Genomic DNA, 15544 nt, shown 5'->3' on the forward strand with positions numbered 1-15544 from the left:
GTTCAGTTTATTGACCAGACTGCGCTTGTAATTTAAGTGAGTTTAAGTGTCATTAGCTTTTTTATTTTTGAAATCACTGAATGTTCCTTTATTTTCACTTCTTTGTGTTGAGAGATGGGATGGGAGCCTGGTCCGTCGCCTCCGTTCGATAGATGAAGGAGCCCTGTCTCTCGCAGCATGAAGCAGAGATTCCCTCACTGTAGCTGTGCAGGGTCTCTCAGTTGGGGAGCTCACCTTCACTCAAATCCATCAGAACCAAGACTTTAGGAATTTTAGGTTATCGTATGAAAACATGCTTATCCCTTTCTGAAGGCAAGGAGGATGTTTAGGGGTCTGTGGCTCCCGTGACAGGCATGTGAGCAGGGAGGGTTCCGCGGGGCTCTGGGGTGCCCGTCCCCGCATGGCGGTGGCACCCTCAGACCACCCGCACCCTCCCGGGCTGGTAAACCCACAGCAGTTTCCTTTGTTCCTTCTGAAATTTGACAAAATCTGTAACCCCAAGGAGATCACGTAGTGCTACGTATTAAATGGTTACAAGACTCTGGAAGAGTCTTAGCTAGTGACACAAGGTTGTAATTTTGGTCGTTTAAATCCCTTTTTAAAGTAAGGAAAAATGGCATTCATTAAGATAGTTTGCATTCAGTCCTGTTTGACAGAAGAAAGCCATCTACCGTATTTCCAGTTCAGGCCCCAACTCCTGTGACTGGAACTCCTTTAATTTCTAAGTGTATGATGTAGGTGAGGTTGCCGGTGGCTTTTGCCGTGGTTGCCGTGTGGCTGGTGGAGACGTGTGGGAACTCTCTCTCTGTGTAGACTTCCTCCAGAAGAAGCTGAAATTAATTTATTATTTTTTTTTGCCTAACAGTTGATAATGTATTCAAGGGTTTGCCCTGAGGAGTGTGAAAAAGATTGCCTGTTTTTTTCCACTGGCGGCTTAAAAGTAGCTGCCGCCTTTGATGTCGGTTGCTCCGGGTTGGTGTCAGCCCCTTCACGGCTCCCGAGGGGCTGGGGAGCAGCCGCCTCTTGCTCCCAGCCCCGTTCCGCGGCCGGGGAGCCGTGCTGAGCACGGAACAGTGCTGGGACGTGGATTTAGGGCAAATCCTGGTAAGCCATGTACATTGTATTTAAATAGCCGCTCATGAAAATGCAGTTTGCACAGTGAATGGGATGAGCACAGCCTTGGCGGCTGCTTCCTCTTGGATCTTCAGTGTTCCGTGTCCCGAGTGCCTGCTGTTGAACGGCTTTGGTTCCCTCCTTGGTCTAACAAGCTGAACTTCTGTTTATGCAAAACTGATTTTCGTTTAGGTAGGGATTATGCTTGCATAAATCCCTGGTAACACGAGTCCTTCAGTGGCCTCGTCAGAGCCCGGCGCTCCGCTCAGCTGCGCTCGCGGGAGGGGAATTTGCACCGTAAGCTGGTCAAGTTCGTCGGACAATAGAGACTGTTGCTTTCATTTTACTTCAGTGATTTGATTTAATTATTAAAATGCATTTATTTATTTTGTGTTGCGGGGATGTTACTTGTTGAATCCAAGCTGGAGAACCTTTTGAACATTTAAGCCATGTTCTGCTGAGTTAGGAAAACGTGCTTCTTCCTGTATTTAGTTTCAGAACGTGTCTTTTAAAATCCCAGTACTTAAACCACTAAATTATGTATGTCTACCAAAGTTTAAATTCCAGTCTTCTACATGAAACAGTAAATGATCAAAAGCTAGTTGTTTATCAGAGTCTGGTTTGGGCTCTATGATAAACAATTACTACCTTTTGAAATAACCTTATACAGAGTTTCATGTCTTTCAAACCTATACTATTTACCCATCTAAGTATCACTTTTTCCCCCTATTATTTCACATCTTAACATACTTTATTCTTTTGTTGAACATGTTGAAAACACATTTTCACGTTTTGGTACGAGAAAATTTCTCTTAACTATCTAGAAAACCGTAAAGAATGGGATTAAGCTGATACAGTTGTAAATATTTTGTTGGTCTCTGATGTGAAAGAAGCTTTTTTGGATTTGCCTCATCTGCATTGTTACTTCAGATTTCTCACTTAATAAGTAAAATTTATTTCTCAAAAATAAAAATGGGATCATTTTCTGATCAGTATGGCTGTGAGTTTTAAATACAAAAAATTAATCTTCATTGCAGTTGAATCGGGAAGAGGCTACAAATACTAACGTTGACGTAGATTAAAAACATACACGGTGTTGTAAATTACCAAAGGAAGTGGACGATGATTTATTTTCCAGCTGGAAAGTACTCATTTTCTGTTCAAAGAATGAAATGCTTCAGGAAATGGAGTGGGGTGCACACCCACTATCAGCAGTTCTTTAGGTTTTTTCTGCTCTCGCACAGCGCCAGGCAAACAGGATGCTGGCGCTGCCGGGGGCCTGCCCAGCCCCGCGCGTCCCCACAGCTCGCTGCGGTCTCGCCGTGCAAAATCCACCTTAGCTCTGGCTCTGTCATCCCCTCACATCTGTATGAGATGTAGGTTGTAAAAGCAAACTTTAAAATGATACGTAACGCGCAATTCTCAGGCGTGGCGTGTCCTGAGGTGCGTATCTGTCTCCAGATGGCTCTGGCAGTGCGCGTGCTGGAGCGGGGCTGGGTGCCCCGGTGACGGGTCCTGCTGCGGCTGGGACCGCCTGCGGTCTCATCGCCTTGTAGGTAAGGGAATGGCACCCGAGGGTAGGTCGGTTTGGTTGTTATGGAGGTTTTTCCAGGGGCTTTGGGTGTTTGTTGTTTGCTTGTTTAAGGTCTTTTCAATCTATCTGTGACATCTTGGTGGGCTGCAGCCATGGCAGAGACTGCCTGAGAAGCAGAGAAAGCCTTCTGAAATCATAGATCAGGATGCTATTTCTGAGATGTCTTAGTACTCTTTTTCATCTACCTTTTGCCCAGTTTCTTTCTCCTGAAAGAGTTTTAACTCAGTATCTAAACATAACTGATGAAAGCAAGTCTCCTGCTGCTTACACTCACCAATGCTTACACTGATACTTTCTGAGACAAACGGATTTATCACTTAATGAGCGCAGGCTGCACTTGGCTCTCTGCACTGCGCCAAGCAAATACAGTCGCAGCCCTGGTGAGGAGCTGGTGACATTCAGCAGAGCAGGTGACCCGTCCTGATGGCCCTTGGGCTGTCTGCGGGAGGGCTGGGCGAGCCGAGGGACCCTCCTCCCCTGCAGCCTCATGCAAACGCATCGGTAACAAGCATTTACTGCAGCCAAGGTCGTTTTCCTACGGTATTAGGTTTCTCTGTTTCTCTGTAGGAAATGTCACAAGGAATCTGGTTTCCCCAAGGCACTTTCTTCCTCCTGAAGGAGCAAGAAGGTGACTCACCCAGATACTTTAGAAAGCCAGGAGCGTAAGGAGAGGGGCAGATGCCCTTTCATCATCTTGAACAAATGATTTGCCTGTATTTGCGTCATGGCTGTAGGGTGAATCTTTTGAACACGTATCAAATGTTTGGTTTAATATTGCATGAAATTACTTATTGGAAGTGATGTCCTTTCAGGAGCTGAGCTGCTAGGTGGTCACCGGTTGGAAGATTAATTATTCTAATCTAAGTATTGAGCACAGTATTTGTGCCTTTTGTAGTGAACATCCTCTCTTCTGCGTGTATGCAAAACAAGTCAGTGGTATGATATTGCCTTGAGATGAGAATGGCAGGTGGTCTTGTGCACGGGGCTGTGGGAATACGGGGTTGCACAGGACTGTTCCTGGGCAGGGTTTTCAAAGGTGCTTCCATTTATTGTTGTGTGGCTTGACAACAGGTTGACAAGACAGGTCAAAGGGGGTTAACGTATAACGTGTGTTTCAAAACATGTGCTGTGTGGTCTGTTGTCTAAAATAAGCTAAGTTAGTCTACTGTCACTTGCGAGTCCTGAAATGCATTTCAGTAGTAAATTAAGTTTTTGGCTAGAACGGTGTTGGATGTGGACACCAGAAGACAAATCTTTACTAACTTAGGATTTTGCTGAAATACTACCATTTGGTTTTACGATGTCCTCCATGTGTTTACTTCTTAGTGAACCAGGGTGTCTATAGTACGGACTATTTCAGCCCTTTCCCAGCAGGCAACCAAATTCCAGTCTAGTTTGTGGGCTCTGCTGAATTTCTGATTTTTATTGGTTTTCATACAGTCTATATTGTCTTCGCCCTGCACCCCCATGCCTTTGTAAGCCATAGCATTACAGTCCATGTTGTACGTTATTTTGCTAACGCATCTCCTGTTCTTTCTTATGTCCTCTCCAGGTTCCAATGATTCTGGTTGGCAATAAATGTGACCTGGAGGAAGAGCGTGTAGTTGGCAAAGAACAGGGTCAAAACTTAGCAAGACAGTGGTGTAACTGTGCCTTTCTAGAATCGTCTGCAAAGTCTAAAATCAACGTTAATGAGGTAACTATCAGCTGTTCTCTTGTCTTTCCTACTTCAGCACGAATGCCACATAAACCAGCATGCAGTCCTTCAATATAGTTCTTAATTGGGAAGATTCAGGATGATTCTGAAATGTCAGCCTAAGAAAGGCTTGCGACGCTGTGTGTTTAGCTACTGCTTTCTGTTTGTTCTAAGGAGATCTGCTGCTTTTTCTCTGTAGGGGGTGGGTGACTTCTCCAGGTAAGTGCTTTCTATAGCCTGTGGCAGAGGACGTGAGTAGCAGAGGGTCCTGGGCAAGCCCAGGTAACTGGATGGCTCTTAGCTTAGATAAACTTTGTTTGGAAAGTACACGTTTTCAAGATAACTGCTGCCGCTATTCAGAATGCGGATTATGCCCCTTTGTATTACATGCCGTGTTGCGTAGTGTTGGCTGTTGTTTTTGAGAGTATTTGCTTTTCACATTCCTGCTACGTCTGGCTGCTCAAGCAGACATCCCATCACAGTCCTCCTCTGGTAAGCCACTAATTTACTGAGACCGTGTCCAAACGTGTATCTGTCTAAGCAGTTCCCTGTGTCTGAATGAGAAACACCTTCGCAATCGGTGTGCCTTTTGCTGCTGCCTGCGGTCGTGTAGTGCTGCTGAGGAAGCTCTGCTTGACATCAGGCACCAAGTTTTTATTCGCTGCTGTGAATTATCCGCCTGTGACAGAAGCCAGGTTTCCAGCCACAAAAGCTAAGGTGACCCCATTGAGCGTCGCTGGTGTGGTGCCAGGAGATAACTGGGACCGTTTAGGAGGCTGTGTGATAAGCAGGAGCAGTAGGATCTTGGACTGGCCCCAGCGTTAGTTTGGCAGCTCCTGGGACATGCTCAGCACAGCATTTACCCGGTCGGAAGGGAAGGGAGCTCCAGTCTGCAGGAATTGCAGCTCCTGTGGTTGGGATTAGCCTAGCTGTAGCGCGCACTAATCCAACCCGGTAAATATAGCTCGCTGAGCTAGACTCTGCCAGAAGGGGTTTTTTTTTTTGTGCTTGTGTCTGAGCTGTAGTAAAACTACAACCATTAAGCAAGAATCTAGAGGCTCAGTCATTGAACAGGTCACCATGGAGTGTAACAAATTCTGGTTTATTTGTATTTCCACAGTTTGTGGCAGAGACTGACCTCTTGTTAGCCAACGCGCCTTAAAGCTCTCCCGAGAGCTGTGCAGGGGAGGCAGAACGCTGAAGTGTCCTGGGGCGAATGCACGCCCGTGGCTTACATACCATCATCCTTAACGTGTGAATCCCGTGTCTCCATATTTCCCTGTCCTGTCTACTGCCTCCAGTGAGACTCAGATCATAGAGAAGAAAATTATTATCTGGAAGATTAGTTTCTGGTTTTATTGTGATCTTAATTTTCTGTTTTTCTGCCAGTTTATGTCGTCTGGTTATGAAAAGCATAAAAGCTGAGGAAATCAAAGAGAAGAAACACAAGCAACTTATTGTACTGGTTATTTGTTTGTTCTGCTGGCTCACAGGCTGGGGAAGCGTTTGCATTTTTCTGGGTTTGGGGGGTTTTAGCGACTTTTGGACTTTCTAACTTTGTTAAAATCTAGGCTACAGTACGATAAATTTCTGTGTGCGTTTGCTGAAAGTGAAACAAACCTTTCATACAGATGCTAAGCTTTTAACACAGGTGAGAGTCAGTCTCAGTAGCGGCGCTTCAGATGTCTTCCTGGTGACCTGTGTGATGCTCTTGCACCACGCTGACTTTTCCCAGGATAGTGGCATTCCTGAAACCTTGCTGTGACTTCATTCCTGTACCCACAGTCAGTACTAGCGCCAGAATGATGTAACTTTAGATTTTTTTTGGTGGGATTTTTTCCCCTACCTTAGCCGTGGAAGGTGAGAGGGGTCTATCGCAAAACCTTCAAGGATCTCGTGTGGCAGAGAAGAGCTGGTTGGTGCCTTCAAATATTCAGACCCGTCTGTACATCATAATCATGTTCAAATCACCTTGGCTCTGCTTTATAAAGGCTTAAATCCTGAAAGTTCTTTTGCATCAGCATAGAAGATGCCACTTGTTAATTGATTTCTCCTACGGAAACTTTTTCTGTCTATCTCATCTGTCCACTTTTCAGCGTCTTGGCTGTGTCTGTTGGAGGGCACAAACTGTGACTTTCGCCTCAGGCTGACGGCAGAAACCTGGAGCATTAAGCTTAGTAAAGGAGTAGTGTGAGCAACTCGAATGCTAGTATACAATAATTTATATGAGAGCTTGATAAAGCCACCATCATGTTCATTTCTTTTGAAACTGTTTAACTGTGCACTAGTGCTTTTTCATGGAGGTAATAGCCGGAAAATCTTAACTTTCCAGTTGTTGCCATTTTTTATAAACTGGTTCTTTGTCTTCTGAATTTCCTTGGAATCAACAAGAATTTGTGAGCTGTCAGCCACTCCAGGAAGGAAAAAAGTAAACAAGGACAAGGGTGGAGCCTTCTGAAGGTTTAAATATTTCTCCTCAATACTGTGACCCAGCTCCAAGCATTTTTGCAAAGCTCATTTTGCTATAAATGGGTTGAGTATTGCTGGGAAAACAACTCACAGCAAAAGTGTTCACAAGAAACTCGTCTCTGAAGCTGAAAGAGGCCCCTGTAATCGTCTCCTTCTGGAAATGTCCGAGCTCAGGGCAGATGTTTTGCTTCTCCTTGCTAATTTTATTAATAAACTCAAAGTATTACACTAGGCAAAAAAGTGAAGTAATTAAGAGCTTGACTTTTTTTTTTTTTTTTGCAAAGAGGAATATTAACAGCGCATCCTATGCAGCGGGTGAATGAAGACCCCCTTTGGAGGCAAAAGCCAAGGAAAAGGGGTGGCCTTTCCCCAGGGTGAGATTATGCTGCTGCTGGCACAGCCGTGCTCTGCAGAGACACTCGCCAGCCCAGGGACCACCAGTGGGAAGATGATCCTTAAGGATATTATGCCTGTCTTTTAAAAAACCTTTTGTCGTTCCCCAGTTTTCTCCCACTTTTCCAAAGCATGGGGTTTGTTGCCATTTCATTGCCGTACTCTTCCGAAGCCTTTGGTCACACGCAGAGGGAGAAAGCTGCGTGCTGCGGGATGAGAGCTCACAGCTCCCTTACACTCTGCACACGGACGTGAGCTCTCTGCTCTCTTGTGCCATAAGCAGTTGCTTGAGAAACATGTTTAAGTAAACGCAGGCAGTTTAACTGAATTTCTAAGACCACAGCCTCCAGGAAAAGAGTATCAGCTTGTCAACCTGCCTAATTTGGCACTTGCATGGTGTTTTATCACTTTGATTTTTCAGTTTGTGTTTTTCATTTTCAGATCTTTTATGACCTGGTCAGACAGATAAATAGAAAAACACCAGTGGAAAAGAAGAAGCCTAAAAAGAAATCATGTCTGCTGCTTTAGACTCCCATCGTGCAGCAGCTCTGAGCCAGGTAAGAGGTGTGAATTCCACCCACAGCTCGGGACCCTGAGCGACTCCCAGCAGAGAGAGGACTCGCTCCCCTTCCCTCACTCCTCTTCCTTTGGTCTGCTCCCAAATATAAAATTCTGCATTTGTTGGACTTTCTAAGAAAAGACACTTCTACTGACTGACCTGGCAGAGGAATATCTGCTTCTCTCCCTTTCCCCTTTTGCTTGGGTTGATGAGTGCGACGGAGCAGGAACTTCCCTTTTACTCTTGCAGGTTCTGTTTTGTGACCCCGTGCTCTGGGCCACCATGGCTCAGTTTTGCTTCCTTTTTATCCTCTGCTGAAATGTGGTACCATCTATGTATTTGTGTTATTGGTGCAGCTGCCGTCCCGGTCCTGTGGGGACAATGGCAAATTGTTTTGGGTGGGATGTGGATTTCAGTGGCGCAGAAATAAAAAGCTGCCCACCAAAAAAAAACCCCAAAACAAAAATGAAAAAAAAAAAAACCACCCCAAGGTTGGACATAGCTATAAATAATCTTCCTGTGTATCTTGGCAGGGTACTCCATGTGCTTACAGCTCTTCTCTCGTGCTCCCAAAAGAAAACAGCATTTCTGTAGCTTCAGGTTTTGGACAGAAATACCAGCCAGGCTGCCCGCGAGCTGGTGGCGTGTTGGCACACATGAGCTGCGTGGCACTGTCGGAGGCAGGGAGCGTGCGGGGTAAACGGCCCGTCTGGGCGCTAGGAAGTGAGAAGCGGTCAGAAGGCAAGTCATCTCCCGGGTGGTGGGTGCAGCACGAAGCATGTCCAGCCTGCGAGGCAGCGGCAGGAGTTGGGGAGGAATGGACTCTCCGCAGCGCTGGGGCTGGGCCGGCTGCCTGCGCGACCCGAGCCTGCACAGACCAACAGCTTCTGGCGACTGCTGTGACCCGTCAGAAGCTCTCTGTTCTGTTCCTTAGTTTCATAAATAGGTGCAGTGTAGTGGGCAAAGCGACTCAAGCACCCTTGTCCTACAGGGTTTAAAACAATCTCCTGGTCGTAGAAGGATTTCGGGGATGAATTCCTGAAAGCAAGTGGCTCCGTCTCTGCCAGATCTGAAGTTCATGCTGTAGATGGCCATTTATGTAGCCCAGGTTTCACTGAGCGTAGGATAAGTGGAGCTCTGCAGTTAACCCGGCTTCTAATGACTTGTGCTTTATTGATATCAGAGTCTCTTACCCTGAGCTTCGAATGCCAGAAAAGAATAGCTTAGGGTTGTGGGGAAACAATGGCTTTAGGAAAAGCGCTTGAGGAGTGCTCTCAAGTGGCTTTTCCTGTTCCTCAGGTGATATATCTGATTTTGGGTAGTGTGGTGTCGCCCAGGATGAGGTGGTCCCTGCCGGGCTCTGTGTGGCTCTGCCCGGGATCCCACGCTGCGGAGCCCGGCGTAGCGCCGGGACAACTGCTGAGGGAGTTCCTGCGTTCAGTCAGTCGCTGATGAGCCTGCTCGTGACGCTGACTCCTGCCCATGCCCCCAGATCTGCTCTGGGTGGTCAAAACACTTCACGGTGTCTCTCCCATTCTTTTTAAATCTCTTCCCAGTTCATTGCTTGTTGTTACAGCTGGAACAGGGCTCAGGGAGGTCTCCAGCTCATTAGAGTTTAGGAGCACCTCAGAGACGTAAAAGATGAAATCCCTCTCGCGTAAATTGTTCATCCGCTGCTGAATTCCAAATCCTCTTGAAGGCTGCCAGTCTGGTAACACAGAGGAGCTGCCGAGCGCTGCGGTTAACCCGGCAGAGCGGCGGGGTGGCGGCTGGCTGTCACTGTCACTGCCCTGCGCCGGGCAGGGCAAACAAGAACTTGTTTCTCAGAGTTACAGTTCCCAGAGTCTCCTTTCTTTCCGTACCTGCGAACTCGGAGGACGGTAGGAACAAACCCCGGTGCTGGAGGAAGACGAGCTCTTCCCGCTGAAACGCGGCGTGGTTTTGCGGGGCTGGGTGCAGGCCGTTGTCCGGGGAAGCTGTCAGGAGATCCCTCCTCTCGTGGGCAGGACGAGCAGCGTCCCTCCATCATCTCTTTCTTTACTTTTTCTAGATTTGCAGGAATGAAGAACTGTTGCCTAAATGGAAAGTGCCAGCATTCCCGACTTCAAAACCTTATGGAAATTAATAACATATCTGAAGAAGCTTCTCCTGTTTTTATATACTACGAGAAGAATTTAGATCTTAAAATGGTTTGCACACAGTCCCCGGAAAAAGAAATTGCTCTGTGTATATCTCTTGGAAATCTAAGACAATAATACTCCTCCTTTGCAATAGCAGTTAACAGATGTGAAAAGAAATATAATTGACTCTAGTGTATGATTATACAAAGGAGCATGGATGCATTTCAAATGTTAGATATTGCTACTATAATTAAGATTTCATATTGACCCTTTTATCATAATTTCTCCCCATCAAGCACTAAAAACGTTCCACCATTCTATTTTATATCTATAACTATAGATATATATTATCTGAAATTTCCCTTTGAACTCACTGCAACAAATAACTTTTTTGAGTCATTGACTTCATTTTATATTTAAAAGTTATGGAATATCATTATTTTCATTCTGCCATTATATTCTAATTAAAAATGTTTGTGCATAATGCTTTGGAAAAATGGGTCTTTTATAGGAAAAAAACTGGGATAACTGATTTCTATGGCTTTAAAAGCAAAAATATATAATATACTAAACCAACTCTAATATTGCTTCTTGTGTTTTACTGTCACAGATTAAATTACAGCTTTTATGAATGATTAAATTTTAGTACATTTTCATTTTGTTTCTGTGTTTTTGTTACGGTTTCCAGGCTTTGGTTTTTATACTTTTTTTTTTTTGTGAATTCCTCTTCCATTCTGGTAGATGGAGTATTTTGTTAAAGCAAATCCCACCAGTATGTCGTTATGCTGATGCGATGTCTTCACGCCCCTTCCTTGTTGGATGTATTTAATCATACACACAGTGAAGTACAGAAAGCTACTTTTAATTAGTTTTGTATATTCTTTTGAATGTTTAACGATTGTATTCTGCAAAAAATACTTCCTCTGTACAATTATTTTTATATGTACAAATTTGGTTAAATGCTGTATGAAGGTCTGACTTCTACGATGCTCCTCGGTGTCACGCGATGGTGTCCCTTGGGGTGGAGTCCCCGTGGTGGCAGTGCCCGTGCCGAGCAGGAGCCCGCGGTGATCCCTCACGCTCAGCGTCTCGACACGGAGCTGTGCAGGTGAGAGTTGGTTCTGTCTAAACACAATTTCAACAAAGCAAACGGCGGCTGTACGTTTCTAGACAAAATCTGGCCAGCCTTACCTGATCCGCACAGTCAGCTGAAGGGGTTTCTCTTTCATTTGGGGTTTGTTGGGGTTTGTCTCTTCCCCCGCCCCCCGCCAATGCCTGTTGGTTTCATAGAGTTTCAAAGAGCGACCCGTGGGTGCTCTGCCCCGATCCTCCTGTGTGTGTGCAAGTGAAAGAACAGCTCTGGGAGCTGCGGGGCCCCCGTCCCGTCCTCGGTGTGACGCGGCTGCAGTTCCTGCAGTGTTGGAGGACTTGCTCCTGCTTCGCTTCTGCGTAAGTGAGAAGAGAAATGTATCTTCACAGTGGAGAGAACTCAGGACCGACTTTGTCCTGGTTGTTTAAATGGGAAATCTAAATGTGAGAGCTGGTGAACAGTTGTTCCTGGACCTGTTGTATAGTTTTATTGGAAACGAAGGGGGAGAAATTTCTATAAATAGGTTTTTCTAAATCTGTGTTACTGATGCAGCTGAATTATACAGAGATCCCAGTTTCTAAATGCAGCCCAGACTGGATGAAAATATTTGGATGACGATAATGTGAACACATCTGCCTACTTACAAGCTACTAGGACAAACGTAGTTACTTAGCTGGGTGTCTTCAGCCTACCTTTGCGCTTCCTTTTTCAGGAGGAGCAGAAGCATGGTATTTGCAGGTTGGTTATCTTTACTAAATGTAAAAATATTTTAGTAATAAAGTAATTTTAATGTACCTGCTGATTGCTAGATGTCTCTTCTATAAAAATGGAAACCTAACCTGAATTTTCTAGCCACGGTGCGGTACGTAAGTTCATCACACCCGATTTCATAAATGCAAAGTGTGTTTTATCTGGAAAAGCGGGCGATGGCTGGGGGGGCGCGGGGACGGGGCTGCTTTGCCGTGTCGCTGCCCAACTCTGCGTCCCTGCAGCGGCTGCCGCCGCGTAACGGCTTGCTCTGGGGGAGGGCAGGCGAGTCCGGGCCCCGCCGTGGCACCGTTTGCCGGAGCGGGCTGTGCTGGAGCCCCCGGGCCGGCTCCCAGCGGCGGGGGCGGGGGGGGTGCGGGGGCGCCGCGGGGAGACGCCGCTGGGACGGGGGGGGGGGGGGGGGGCGGCGGGGCCCGGGGCGCTCCGCCTTGCGGGACGGGCGGTGAACGCGGTGCGAGGGCTGCCGGGAGCGGCGAGGGGCGGGAAGCGGCTCCCGGGGCGCTCTGCGCCGCTAGATGGCGGTGTCGGGCAGCGGGTGAAGGCGCCGGGGACTCCCCGCGCGGGGTGACGGGGTTTGCGGGGTCCGCACCGCGCCCGCCTCCGCGCTGCCGGGCGGGGTGGTTTGTTCCTCTCGGGGCTTTTAGCACGATAGCCCCGGTTCTGCCCTTAGACGCACCGCAGCAGGTGACCCGGGGTTTTGTGTCCAGACAGCCCGTCCTGAAGCACTCGGTGTTTAATCTTCCCCTGGGTTAAAAATGGGTTTGCTGAAGCGTGTCCTGAAGAAAGAGCGGAATAAAAACCTTCCAGTAGTCACTTGCTTCCGCTTGTGACCAGCATCCAGTCAAGCAAAGTAACATTTTGCTCCGAGGAAAGGAGCACATTTAAAATTTCAATGAAGCCCCGGAGTCCCCAAAGTCATCCAGCTCCTATTTGTGTTGATTTGAGCCGTGCACAAATTCAGCCCCTGATTCGCTGCTGTCTGTGCAAATACGCTGTTCTTGAACTTCTCAGTCTGTATTTATCTATTTTCTGTGTTATCTAAAGGTTATTTTAAACCACATTTTCCCATCTAATGTAGGTTGGAGCAGACGGTAAGGGCCTGGTAACGCCCTGCATCGCCAGAAAGTTGTAATTGCAAGTTTTCATTTTGATCCAAACACACAAGCAGGAGCTGTGGAAGGAGACGTCACGTCTTCAGGAAGAGCAGCAATGCTGGTGCAGGAGAGACGTGCTGTTGCAGAAGTCACCAGAGCTAATGAATGTTTTATTTATGTTGCCAGGACTGGGCACTGAAGAGCTGAGATTGAATTTTTCGGCAGACATGGTGCCGCTTCAGTGCGTGGCCGGGCAGGAGCCATCCCTCCTCCCGCGGATGCTCCGCAGCCTGAGCCCGGCCCCGGCTGCAGCGTCGGCCCTGCCGCTGCGGAGCCTCCCGGGCTCTTCCCAAAGCCAGACAAGCCGGCTGCAGGAGGAGGGACAGGAGCCGCTCTGGGAGGTCCCCAGCAGCATCACGAAGTGGCAGCACAAAAGAAGAAAATGCCCAGCAGCAAACCCAACGCTCGGCCGAGCTCAGGGCCTCTGGGGCTTCCTGGACTTTTATCTGGGCTTCGCTACCAGTGAAGGCGTTCAGCCGCCAAGGTGCCGAGCGGGGTTTGTGATGGTTTCACCCACCACTCACCTGGAAAACCAGTTCCCCTTCCCGAGGGTGCTGCTGTGAGCAGGGACAGGAGCTGCTCCTGCTCCTGCTCCGCTGCCGGCACCTCGGGGGCTGCTCTGCCCGCGCCGGAGCCGGGGACTGGCAGGTTTGGCCAACGTTTGCCCTCCGAGTCCCCAGCCTGGGGCAGCTCAGTGCAGAGCCCCAAGCCAGCTCTAGAAACAGCCTAATTAGAGGCTATGCCAGGGCTAATTAGCCGTGCTGCAAGCTCGCAGTTGCCCTGGCACAGTGCTGTGCTAATGTGGCTGCTCCTGGCCGGGCTCTGGGCTTCAGCTCAGTTACTTGCTAATCCCAGCGTTGGGAAACAGCGTTTGTATTATCCTGGGACTGAAACAAGCCTTTTCTCCCTCACTTTGCAGAGAACTTGCACACAAGTAAACTCAGCTCATTCCTCGTGTCTGTCAGCAGCTGGCAGAGGCCAGAGCGGTGAGTGACACCCCCTCATCTACAGCGTCCGGGATCCTCCATCCCTTGTCTCCAACAGGATGCGCTTCGGAGGGAGCAGCAGGGGAAGATTAACTCAATTGTCAGAGATTTTGGACAAGTCAGTGCCGCAGCTGGAGTTGCAGCCCTGTGCGGAAGCCCAAGGTGCCCGTCCTGCTGCCCTGGCCTTGCCAGCTCTTGACCAAATCCCGATTGCACCAGCGCTTTTGGGACAGAGGAATCGTTTAGACGAGCCCGACTCCGCCGTAGCGCTGGCCCCGGCACGGCCGCTCTCGCAGTCCCAGGCAGAAGCCCGAGTTCAAACATCCATGGCATTTTCTTTGGGTGGTGCCCGTGTTTAAGGCCAGAAGCCACCCTCTTTGCTGGCAGGTCGCGGTGGCTCGGGGGTGCATAAGGAGCCTGTTGTGCCGCGGTGGGAGGATGCTCCGGGCGCTGGCAGCGCTCCCGTGCTCGTGCCTGCGGGCTGGGCGGCAGCAGCACGGGCACGGACGGCAGCTGCTCTGCGCCGCTGCGGCCCCAGATCCAGCAACAAAGGACAAATTCATGGGGCCGAGCACACTGGGGCATTATGGAGCCCGGCGAGGCAGTGCCGGCAGCCTCTGGCCGCTGGCAGTGGGTGACGACCACCTCGTGCTGTGCTGAGGGACCACCTTTGCTCGCAGGATGCTGCCGGGGGCTCCCGGGATTCGTTTCCATGGAGCACTGTTTCGCAGCCAAGAAACCTGAGAAACCTCTGGGTGTCCTTCAGAACGACCCCACGGAGAGCAGCAGCCGCCGCCAGCTCAGCTCCTCAGCAAAATCCAAGTTAACAATAATCTTGCCTTTTTTTCCCCGCAAGTATTTTAAATACAAATCAAGCTTCTTGCAGCCCATTTTGAGTGAATTACGGTGGAGCTGAGTGGAAGCAAGCGGTGCTGCAGCTCTGCTGCCCTTCCCTCCCCAAGCGCGTACAAATCATCAGCCAAACTGACTTCAGATGCGTTACCCCTTGGCTCAGCCTTCCCCGGGCTCGGTGTGTGGATGCAACATTTTGCGGGGCACAGACATCCAGCGTCCTACGACCATTTCTCATTTAGCCATGGAAATAAGCAGTGTCAAGCTGCCGCGTCAGTGTGGCTTAAATTCACAGGAGAAGTCATTTGATTTGAAGCAGTTTATGTTATTAAATATGACTGCACAGGCGCCCCTGCGGGATAATCCCGTATGATAAATGATGTTTGAAACGAGGGAGACCCGATCCTGGCTGTCTCCCACACCGCGCACGGTTCATCTGCAGGAAGAGGGAAAGGCACGGCGTAATCCCGGAGCAAAGGGCAGAGGCTGGACTTCGGCAAACCTGCAGCTCAACCTGCGCCGCCATCGGCCCAGAGCGTCACAGCAAAGACAAACTGAACTGGAGCATCTTTCCGTAATGCAGCAAAGCCAACGCTTACGTCCCCGCGGGTTTCTCTCCTGTAACGCGCTCCTCGGTCAACTGACTCTCGATATTGTCTAGTACAGAAGTACCAGAATTCTGGCAAGAAACCTAAACGGCAAACAGAAGCCTCTTGTTTTCTGAAATCCCACTGGAAACATACATGAATT

The 15544-nt window shown here is 48.7% G+C and overlaps 1 protein-coding gene across 6 annotated transcripts in view; it reads left to right on the top strand.

The window, feature by feature from the left end:
• The window catches only part of RAP1A (RAP1A, member of RAS oncogene family), a 40597-nt gene extending 28769 nt beyond the window's left edge, over nucleotides 1-11828 (top strand). For 5 of the 6 annotated variants that reach the window (XM_074564046.1, XM_074564050.1, XM_074564047.1 and 2 more), the window contains 3 exons: nucleotides 4260-4403; nucleotides 7707-7822; nucleotides 9875-11828. In XM_074564046.1, the coding sequence (XP_074420147.1) occupies nucleotides 4260-4403; nucleotides 7707-7793 (231 nt within the window). In that variant the 3' untranslated portion in view covers nucleotides 7794-7822; nucleotides 9875-11828. The remainder of the gene's footprint in view (nucleotides 1-4259; nucleotides 4404-7706; nucleotides 7823-9874) is intronic. The other variant, XR_012584333.1, reaches the window with a different exon arrangement.
• Nucleotides 11829-15544: the final 3716 nt, after the last annotated feature.

Source organism: Larus michahellis, chromosome 21 (assembly GCF_964199755.1).
Source record: "Larus michahellis chromosome 21, bLarMic1.1, whole genome shotgun sequence".
Classification (NCBI taxonomy): domain Eukaryota; kingdom Metazoa; phylum Chordata; class Aves; order Charadriiformes; family Laridae; genus Larus; species Larus michahellis.